Source organism: Podarcis raffonei, chromosome 15, assembly GCF_027172205.1.
Source record: "Podarcis raffonei isolate rPodRaf1 chromosome 15, rPodRaf1.pri, whole genome shotgun sequence".
Lineage (NCBI taxonomy): Eukaryota > Metazoa > Chordata > Lepidosauria > Squamata > Lacertidae > Podarcis > Podarcis raffonei.
In genome coordinates this window covers 29,813,659-29,824,181 of record NC_070616.1, presented here as the reverse complement: position 1 = coordinate 29,824,181, position 10,523 = coordinate 29,813,659, and the positions used below count along the sequence as shown (strand labels likewise).

Here is a 10,523-nt window from a genome sequence, read left to right as displayed (position 1 = left end):
TTTAATCTGAGCTTTTGAATAGCTGGTAATGTTTAAGAGAAGGTGTTTGTATAAAACTACGAACTGCTTCATGTGTGCGAGTTCACATGCTAGCTTCATGCAGTGACATGCACTGCCTTTTAATAACTGTGCAGGTAAAGAACTACAGGGCATACCTCTGGGTCAAGTAAACTCTAGAACAGCGAGAGCTCTTATGCTATAGTGTCCCTTCTGACAGTTTCCCTCTCTTCTGCAGACATTACTGCTGTCATAAAAGAGAAGTTATTTTCCCCGTGTAACTCTGTGGATACCCCACCTTGTGTGATCTTTTTCCACATTCAGGAGAGTTCTTGACTGCCCTGCATTACATGCCATTATGGATCTGGCCCCACCGCAAACAAAGGGCTCTGATGTTATAGAAACATAACTTTTATTGCACACTGCTGGCTTTTTGTTTTTATATAAAAATGTATTAACACAGAGGCAGATGCAACTTGAAGCAAATCCTATGGTTTTCCAAACAGTAAAACAACATGCAGTGTCTCAAAGGAGTCTCTTCAAAACCAACAGGGTTGCTTGATAGGGGGAGAGAAGAGAGCCACACAGTCTACTTCTGTGCTCTCTTCAAAGACAATGTGAAACAGCAAAACCTTCAGTGAAAAAGATTACCAAATGCTTTGCACCCTTGGCTGATTTCCCCCCTCAGGTTTGGAGAAGAAGAAAATAGTTTCATTTATACAAAAAAAAGTCCATTCTGTACAAGAGCTTCTTTTATTTCAATATAAATAACTCAGGAAAAGAGTAAAAGTCTGTGTTGTCTTGTGTCCATTGCTACACCAGTGTATAGGATTTTGAGTAGGCGCCAGCTCCCTGTTTCTGGGACCTCCCTATACCAGAGGTGCTCATTTCTAGTAGCGAGTCTCTAGACCCCCCCATTTTGGTGTGGGGAGGCAAACGTGGCTCAGCACTGGGAGCAGCAGCAGGTTCAGTGCTTGAGGCAGGGGCAGCTACGGGTGCAGTAGCCGTGGTGGTGGCGGCAGCAGCAGCAGCGGCGGCGGCAGGAGGAGGAGGAGCAGCACTTGCTGAGCCAGGCATGGCCAGAGTCCGCTGAGGTAAGGTAGTCGTGGTTGCACTCACGTGGGGCACAGCCAAGGCTTTGCTGCTGGGGTCTAACGTTAGGTGCCTGGCCTGCGTGTGGTAGGCCCGGGCCAGGTTCCGGATGGAGGCCTCGCGGGGCGGCACTACTGGGCATGGGTCATGAAGGTCTGGCTTGCGGAAGAAAGTTTCGGATTTCATGTACAAAGGCAGGTTGCAGTAGTCGCCTGCAGAAAGAAGAGGGTGAAAGGAAATGCAGCTTTCAGTCGGAACGTGCTCTGTCAAGCGCTTGGAAGCCTGCAAAGCCAGGTCACATTCAGGGGAGAAGGGTGGCAAGCAGCCCAGTCTGTCAAGACCAGCTGTGAGTGAGGGAACAGTGGCTGCCAAGAAACCCCTCACTTTGGTGCAAGGGCCATGGTAGCAACTGGGGGCGGGGATTTTGCCGAAACAGGAAATGCTACCCTAAAGAAATGTTACGGCAGAGGAGTCTATTTGAGAACAGCATCCTCTGCCTACAGCTCTGAGGATTATGGGCTACACCAGGCATTCCCAACCTCCGGCCCTCCAGATGTTTTGGACTACAATTCCCATCGTCCCTGACCACTAGTCCTGTTAGCTAGGGATCATGGGAGTTGTAGGTGAAAACATCTGGAGGGCCACAGGCTGGGGGTGCCTGGGCTACACAGCTGCTCACAGCTTTCTCTCATTTAGTGCAGCCGTCTATAATGCTCTCCGTTTCAGGACAGGGGCAGCACCCAAGACTGCTGTTGCCTAGTACTTACTTTTATTTGCTCGGTGAGGGATGGGCACAGCTACCCCCTTGCCGCGGTCGCTGTCCTGCGGCTTGGGCGGGGAGGCCGTGAAGCGGCAGATGCCAGGCTCCGATGGGGTGCTCATGGAGGTCATGCTGTCGGCGTTCTCGTTGGTGCCCGTGGTCATCTGGTCAGAGGAGCTGTCAGAGATGAAGCACTCGGTGATCTCAAACTTGGCGTGCTGCAGCTGCTCCTCCAGCTTGGCATGTTCATAGGCGCGTGCCAGCTCCTCGTAAGTGGACGAGGCGCTCTCTGTGGACACCATGCTGTTCCTCCCTTTGTCTAAGGAAGCAAGGAGAAACTGGGAGTTAAAGAACCAGTGTGAAAATGGGAGGCCCTGTCACCTCACCCATGGGAGAAGTTCCATGGTACTCAAGCCATCTCTTCCTGGGTGTGCTAAGATTGTTTGGAAACTGAGGAATGCATCCCTCAGAGGTTGGGGCAAAAAAAGCCTGTGTTTCTTCAGGGCTGGGTGATCTATCCAAAACCAATATATTCACCTGACAATATACTGCAAAACATGATTTTGTATGTGCAAAAATGACAATGAGGGAAAAACCGTGAAACCGGCCAATGCCTACCTAGCTCCATCCTTATTTCAGACATTGTGATATATCACAATGTTGAAAACCAGTTATCACCCAGCCCCACTCTCTGTGGAGGTGCTGAGATAGTGGGGCTTGGCTCCAGAGCAAGAGAGGAGGGCCTGTATTTATTCCCCAGAAGAAGCATGCTCTGTAGTCCATGTGCTTGTCTTGACTCACCAGTATCCTGGGATAAGCTGGCACTGTAACTGTCACTTTCTGTCACTGTGATGCCATGCTGGGAGCCAACTGTCCTCCAGTCAGAGGTGAGGGTCCGTGCTGGGGTGGAGGCCTGACACTTGGTGAGGGTCCATTGGCTGGAGTATCTGTTCCTGGTACTATGTGCGGACTTCACACTTTTCCTGGAAACCGGATCTGGAAGAGGAGAGAATGAGCACTACTTAGGCTCTGCAAACACAGACAGGTACTCCCAATGTATAACTTGATTCTGCCACCGCGCTGCTGTTGCTTCCATAGTCTGCCACTGCAGTGAGATCGTATTCATGCAAGTCTGCGGTAGGTGATGTTCAATTTAACTAGCTTTTCATCAGGCCCAATAATTTGTGCTGCACTATCTTTAAGGAAATCAGCCCTGGGTGCTCACTGGAAGGACAGATCGTGAAGCTGAGGTTCCAATACTTTGGCCACCTCATGAGAAGAGAAGACTCCCTGGAAAAGACCCTGATGCTGGGAAAGATGGAGGGCACAAGGAGAAGGGGACGACAGAGAACGAGATGGTTGGACAGTGTTCTTGAAGCTACCAGCATGAGTTTGACCAAACTGTGGGAGGCAGTGGAAGACAGGAGTGCCTGGTGTGCTCTGGTCCATGGGGTCATGAAGAGTCAGACACGACTAAACGACTAAACAATATATTTAAAAGGTATTTCCTACACTGGGGTGGGGAGCCTGCAGCCCTCCAGATGCCACATACTCCCATCAGCCCTGGCAGCCAGCATGGCCAATGGTTAGGGGTAATGGGAGTTGTAGCCTCGCAGGAGTTTGAGGCTCCCCACAGATCCCCCACTCCTGATCTTGCATCATTTTCAAAAGACTTAACTACAGCAATACCACAGCCATCCCATTTTTCCTGTACTCTTAAGGTTTCATGTACAGCAGGCTTATGACTCGGGGGCGGTTTACATTCCAGAGGATTGTGTGCAAAGGCACAATCATGGTTAGTCAGCAAACCTGGAGCTGCCACTGTGCAACCGTCCCTGCCTTGCCCCCCCCCCACGCAAGGCAAAGATCTCCTGGAGCCATCTGAGATCTCACAAGAGCCTTCCAGAGCCCGGTAAGGCAGACAGCTTAAAAGCTTTTTTCGCACCAAGTTGACTGTGGTAAGAAATCAAATGCAAAGTCCCAGGGTGGATCACGAAGAGTGTGGCTAATGCATGCATGCCTACCTTCTAGATAGCCCCTTCAGCCTAGAGTTCTGGTTAATATGTTTTTTGGACTAGTTTGCCATTGACATCTGATATGCCTGCTCCCGTCTTGTAAAAAGCCATTTGTGCAGAAGTTGTGTTAGGGATTGGCAACGTTCCTTAGCCTGTTTGCTACCTGAAACTTCCACCTACCTGGCTGGCTTCCTGCAGCAGCATTAGTGAAGTGCCACTCCAGTGATTCCACCCTAGAGGAACCATGTTAGAAACCCAAGGTGCAATATACAGACTTAATATACAGGTCAGAGGCACTTGCTTCCCTGCTGCTGACATTGCCACAAGTCCCAACAAGGCCTTAGTGGTGCCTGATCTTGGAAGCACTTGATCTGAACTGTGGCCCACATTTGCTACTTGATAGGTCATCGTGAGCCTTTCTCATGTTTGGGTCAGCAGAGGCAGAAGTAGTTGGCTGTTGAAGCTGTTCTCCAGTACTTACTGGTGCCAGGGCGAATATCAGACATGTCTATCAGAGGTCCTGTGTTCTGGATGAGTGCTGGATGGTGCAGGGAAACGCCAGTGCAGAAGCTCTGTGGGTTCACAGCCTGGTTGAATTCTGTGTCCGTCACTGGGATGGTTGCCTTGTCATCTCCTATGGAAAAGGAGTTCGGAAACTGAGCTTGCATCTTAAAATCAGTGTTAGAAAGCCCACTTTTTGAGACTTAGTTGGCCTTATCCTGTGTATGCCTCAGCCACATGCAAAGATCCACTGCAAATTGCTGAGCCTTGTCTCTTCCCATTGCCCAGGGTGCAGTGTGAGGCTTTGCCCACTCCCATCCTATAGAAATATATAAAAAAACTTTAATGAAATCAGCCCTGAGAGCTCACTGGAAGGACAGATCGTGAAGCTGAGGCTCCAATACTTTGGCCACCTCATGAGAAGAGAAGACTCCCTGGAAAAGACCCTGATGTTGGGAAAGATGGAGGGCACAAGGAGAAGGGGATGACAGAGGACAAGATGGTTGGACAGTGTTCTTGAAGCTACAAACATGAGTCTGACCAAACTGCAGGAGGCAGTGGAAGACAGGAGTGCCTGGCGTGCTCTGGTCCATGGGGTCACGAAGAGTCAGACACGACTAAGCGACTAAACAACAACAAGTTTGTTCTTGGTATGAGCTTTATGCACACAAAAGCTCATACCAAGAACAAACTTAGTTGGTCTCTAAGGTGCTACTGGACAAGTTTTTTATTTTTTTTATAAATTACTGCATCAGACCAACATGGCTACCTACCTGAATCTAGTCCCATCCTATAGGTTTGGCTGGAGGAGAAACTGCAGTGCTAGTTTCAAACAGCCCTTGCTTTGTTGGGGCGGAGCCTGCACATGGGTCAAAGGCAATCGACCTCAGACAGGGCTTGGCCAGAGGAAGCCATACTCTGGACCAGGGACAGACACTGACCAGAGCAAGATGCAAAAAAGGAGCTTACAGTCCAGCATGTAACCTTTCAAGACCTCACCAGGGAAAACCTGACACAAATGGCTGCAGAGGTCTGGGAACTCACCTATCTGCTTGATTCCTTCCTTGTCCTCAATGAGGAGTTGAACACGGGGAATGTCAATGTGCAGTCGAGGGCCCTGCGGGGGCCCCTTCACTGGCGTGTCAAAGCTCCGGTTATTCTTACTGCAAAGAAGAAAGGCAAAGAGCAACCATGAGGTGGGGCTGGGTGAACCTTTCCTGCAGCCTTGCCCTGAAACATCTCATATGAACCAGGTGGCCAGCTTCCTGACTGAGGCAAGAGGCTGCAACAGTCCCTGTTATGCTGCTCATATGGTGTTCTTCAGATCAGGAAGAAGGCCTGATTCAACTGGGGGGGAAACTTGGGCCCATGCAGGTAGGAGGACTAAGTGAAGTGGGACTGCACCCCCGCCCCATGCAGAAAAGTTTGAGAGAGCATCAAGTCCAGAAGCTACCAATGTATGTGTCTTACAAGAGTGTTGTGCTAAACAGATTCCTGGCAATACCCACCTGATAAGCATTTCAGCCAAACTTTTGGCATCTGCAAGAAGGGGGAAAGAGTAGCTGTTTATGAGTCGAGACACTGGTAAAAAGGCAGAGTCATGTCTCTTCTCCCACCCCAAACCCCAGCTGCTCCTCTAGGGCTTGAATCCTTTGCAACTTGGCAAAACTAAGACGGGGGGGGGGGCAAGGATTCCAAAGGCAATAGTGGCCATATTCTGCCTAAAATAATCCCCAAAACACTTTACAGTCATTTGTGGGAGGAGCGCTGAGATCCCTTAGTGCTTTCCAGTCCTGTGGGGGCAAGTGATATCACACTTCCCCCAGCTGGGCAGCCAAGTTCCAGCCCTGCTCAGCCTCGTTTGACTTAGCCTTGCATGGAGTTGGCTGATGGAAAGCCCAGCGCAAACCCCTGTAGCTTCCTGCCCAGGGCTGCTAACAGTCCACAGAACCTCCCCAGGGGCTTGGGCTCCATTCCATGTGCCGCCACCTGCAGCAACTAAGCAGACAAGCCGCAGACACTTCTGGCTACCGTGTGTGCACCCATCTCCCTCCCAGGGTCTCTCTGCTGCTGCTACTCAGTCCCTCTCTCTGGAGTGTCTCTGTGGGGACCCCACAAGAGGCCAGGCCTCACCTCGCAAGCGTTTCAGGCGCTTCTCCTTCCGCTTCTTGCGGACGACAAAGAGCAACGCCACGCCAAGCGTGGCCAAGATGACGGGACACGCAATGGTGAAAAGCTTCTTCACGTCGTCGCCCTCCCCCTGGGCAGACTTGATGGGTGGGATGGTACCTGTTGGGTATAGGACAGGCATTCAAGCCCTGACTCAGAGGGAGGCCTCCCCCGCTCTGCCCCCAGCCCCTCCTAATTCCCCCCGCCCCGCCCCCACTCACTGCCATCGTAGTCCAAGGTGGCAAACTGCATGGTCTCATTGCCGCAGCCGGCGCTGTTGCATGCCTTCATGCGCAGTTCGTACCACGTGGCTTCGCGCAGCTCCGTCAGAAAGACCTCGTTGGAGTAATTGGCCCGCAGGCTCTGCCAGACCCAGGTGCCCTTGGGCCGGTATTCTAGGACGACGGCCAGGATGGGGCAGCCGCCACTGTTCCAGCCTTGCAGGTTCAGCCTTGCATGCGTGGAGTTAATGTGGGTGAACAGGTGCTGGTCCTTGTTAAAGGAGGGCTCTGGAAGGGAAACAATGAGGTTTCAAGAGTCAGAGGAGATACTGGGTGGGCACTGCCTGTTGAGTCCAGAATCCAAGAGCCAAGCTGAGCAAGCATCAGTTGCAACGAAACTTACACAGGTCACATTTTCATTCATGCTTCACACCCCACATTCGTTTTACGATATTCTTAAAATGGCCTTGAAAACTATGCAGCTGACTTAGAACCAATTAGAAGTGAAACACACAACCTATAATGGGACTCCCCTTGACTTGTCTTGCTCTTGAACCAGCTTTGCAATCATAGTTTTCAGTCATCTCTTTTCATTCACTCACATTGATCAAAGCGCTGGTCTCAACCTTTATAGCCCTTAACAGATTGGGATATGGGTACTTTAGGAACCACCTTCCCCCCACATGTTCCTCCTTGCACACTCGGATCATCATCTGAGGCCTGCTCCCAAATCTGTTACCCTCGGGAGAGGAGGCTGGTGTCATTTTCCTGTTGTTGCATCAGCAGCACTTATTCTGTGCTGAGCAATGTCTCTTGGCCCCTGTCACTATACCACTTCAGGTAGTTAACCTGACTTTTAAAAACACACCTTTGGTTAATTGCTGGCTCAGCTGTGTGTTATGTTTGTGCTGCTGGAATTTCTCAATGTGCACTGTTAGGTTACTACAGGTAGGGCATTGCATTGGGGTTTTTTTCTGTTTTTGATTACTGTTATTTGTCTCTGAAGATATAGGTGAGGTATACCGTAAATGTTTAAAATAGTTCAATATGTTGCTGATGCAGGTGTGGGTGGGGCAGCGCCAAGTCTTGGAGGAGGGTTGTGGGCACTTGCTCATTTAGGGGAGTGGGCTTCCACCAACGCTAGCCAGATGGGATGGGCTCATCAGGCACATTCTCTTAGCTGTTTCTCTTTTTCAGTACAAACACCCCAGCCTTGACTGCACCCACATTAAGGAATGAAGGAGGGAGCCACACCCAGGAGCAAACATTTCTTTCTCTCCTCCCATCCACCCACTGGCCCAAACCAACCATCCCCACCTAGGCTCAAACCCTCCAACCTTCCTTAAAAATAAATAAACCCAATTTCTTAAAATCTTCACATCCAAGTGTCTTATTGGGCACTTCCAGGGCTTTCATGGAAGCTTTGCTTTATCTCGACTTCAGGGCTGACCTCCCTGCCTGGCCTCTAGCTGCCCACCCCCCAACCTCCCCGTCACCCCCCTCATCACCTCTGCCATGGGTCTTGGCCTCGATGATCTCACTGATGCGCCCAGCGCCAACGCTGTTCTTGGCTGCCAGCTTCACCTTGTACCAAGTCCCGCATTTCAGGCTCTCCAGCTTGAAGGAACGCTCCGTGGAAGTGATGAAGACGTCTTTCCACTCCTCACTGTTGTCAACAGAGTACTGCAGCACAAACCCTGCAGGGGCGGCAGAGAAGGGTTAATGGGCATGGCGGGGGCCGTGTTCAAAGGAAGAGTTGGAGGTAGCACTAGCCAGAAAACCCTACTAAATGGAAACCCCCAGAACACTAGGTTTATTATTTATTATCTTAACGTTTATATTGTGCTTTTTCTTCCATCATGAAACCCAAAGCAGGCCCTAAACTTGTCCAGGAAGGGAAAAGGTCGGTGCTTGCAGGTATTTCTTCATTTCAGGGTAAAGGCCCCTCAAATACTCTGCCATTGCTGCCTTGTAAAAAGGCCGGGCTCAGCCACCCAAGCAAGCCAGAATGTGTCAGGGCTGTCTCAGGACAACCCCAACCCAAGAGTCCCAGCTAAGACCAGCAGGAGAGAGAAGGGGGCCACCTGAAAAAGCTCCCCCCCCCACCACACACACTTTATATCCTGTGGTACAGGAGGAGGCAGCAGATGGGGAGAAGGTCCAGGATCAGTAAAAAATATGCCAAGACACAGCAGAGCGGGATCAGCTGCTAGTTTTCTCATGTCAGGGAACTGCTTCCTGCCTGAGGGCCACACTCCCTTCTGAAGGACACATGCTGTTGGTGGGCAAGGCCAGAAGCAAAAGTGGGCAAAATTGTAATGAGAAAGCCTCTCGCCACTCCAGCAGGTGGCATCACTTGGTCATCTCCTGCTTGGCCCTGAAAGGCTCCTCCCTTCGCCTGCCCCACACAGCCTGCCTGCCTCCCTGTGGGAGCAGGCGGGCGACCACAACCAACCTCTTTCCTAGTGCATTGCTGGTTTCCGTTGCACAACCTGGCTGTTTTCAGTAGTTCCAATCCAATTAAAGGAAATGTATCAAGCCACTGGAGTGAGAACTGCTGGCTAGGGAGACGGGCTTGTAATTACTTCCATGCTTTTAATTAATTGCAGCAGGAAGGCTCCAGCCTCTACCCTCCCCACCCCCTTTCTGGGGTTGCAGCTGTTGCCCTGGGAGCACTCCAGAGCTGAGGGAGGGGGCAGGGGACACGGACTCGCACCAGCTTAGAAAAGAACAGAGGCTGCTGTTTTGCATGGAGGCATGAAGTATCCTCCTCCATGAAGGAGTCTGCTGGAAATTGTTAAGAGGAAGGTTCCCATAGTGAATTGGGCACAGAGCAGGGAGGCCCAGCTTCAAATCCCCACCTAGCCAAAAGGCTCGTTGGGCCAGGCTCTCTCAGCCTGGGAGCCTAAAATGGGTTGGAGGTTGGTGGAAGAAGGATTGGAAGCAAATTAGTAATCATCATAAACACAGACAACGGTCAGTAGTCATCACTGGCCAGCCACCAATACCCAGTTTGGGGGGAGGCGGCAGAGAGGGTGGTTGCAGAGCAACTTCAAGTTCCTGGGTGGCATTAATTATTTTGTACCCACTTTGGTCTGGGTTCAGGCCTGGTGTCAGGACTGAATCAGGCTTAGTTGCCCTGGATCGGTCTTGGCTACGGCTATATCTAGACCGGGGGAAACTTGGCTGCTATAGTCCACGCATTGGGAACCTCGAGACTGGACTACTTCAATGCACTCTTGGTGGGGCTGCCTTGCAGCGCAGAATGCACCAGCTAGACTGCTAATGGGGTCAGATGGCCGACAGCGTGTGACATCTCCTGCTAAGATATCGGGTCTGGCTGCCCACCATATGCTCCTGGCCAGCTTCCAGGCTCTTGTCCTGATACAGAAAAGCCCTGAACAACTTGGGTCCAGGATGCCTTCAGGACAGCCTGTGACCTTATATCTCAGCCTGATCACTCAGATCAACCAGAGGAGAATGTTAGTCTCCCCCTGTATTATGGAGGCCCAACTGACCTCAGTCAGAAGCTTGGTATTTAGTGTCGCTGGTCTCCTGCAGTGGAACACTATTCCAGCAGAGGCAGCCTCACTTTTTTCTTTCTGCCGTCTCTTTTTTAGCCTGACAAGCTATGCAGTTGTTTTAACATTTTCCTGAGTAGTCACTGAGTGTTCTGCACTGCTTTTAATGGTTTTCTGCTTTACGCGGCTGTAAACCACCCTGATATTTATGAGAGGGCAGTATATAAATACTTGTATCAATAAAATA

General features: G+C 50.8%; 1 protein-coding gene across 1 annotated transcript in view; it reads right to left on the bottom strand.

Moving 5' to 3' along the window:
• Window positions 1-392: 392 nt before the first annotated feature.
• DSCAML1 (DS cell adhesion molecule like 1) overlaps window positions 393-10,523 on the bottom strand; it is a 166,582-nt gene continuing 156,451 nt past the window's right edge. The window contains exons 25-33 of the mRNA XM_053367551.1: window positions 8,264-8,452; window positions 6,756-7,043; window positions 6,499-6,654; window positions 5,874-5,904; window positions 5,410-5,528; window positions 4,346-4,498; window positions 2,651-2,845; window positions 1,857-2,168; window positions 393-1,301 (exon numbers count right to left, since the gene is read on the bottom strand). Coding sequence (XP_053223526.1) covers window positions 811-1,301; window positions 1,857-2,168; window positions 2,651-2,845; window positions 4,346-4,498; window positions 5,410-5,528; window positions 5,874-5,904; window positions 6,499-6,654; window positions 6,756-7,043; window positions 8,264-8,452 — 1,934 coding nt within the window. The 3' untranslated portion in view covers window positions 393-810. The remainder of the gene's footprint in view (window positions 1,302-1,856; window positions 2,169-2,650; window positions 2,846-4,345; window positions 4,499-5,409; window positions 5,529-5,873; window positions 5,905-6,498; window positions 6,655-6,755; window positions 7,044-8,263; window positions 8,453-10,523) is intronic.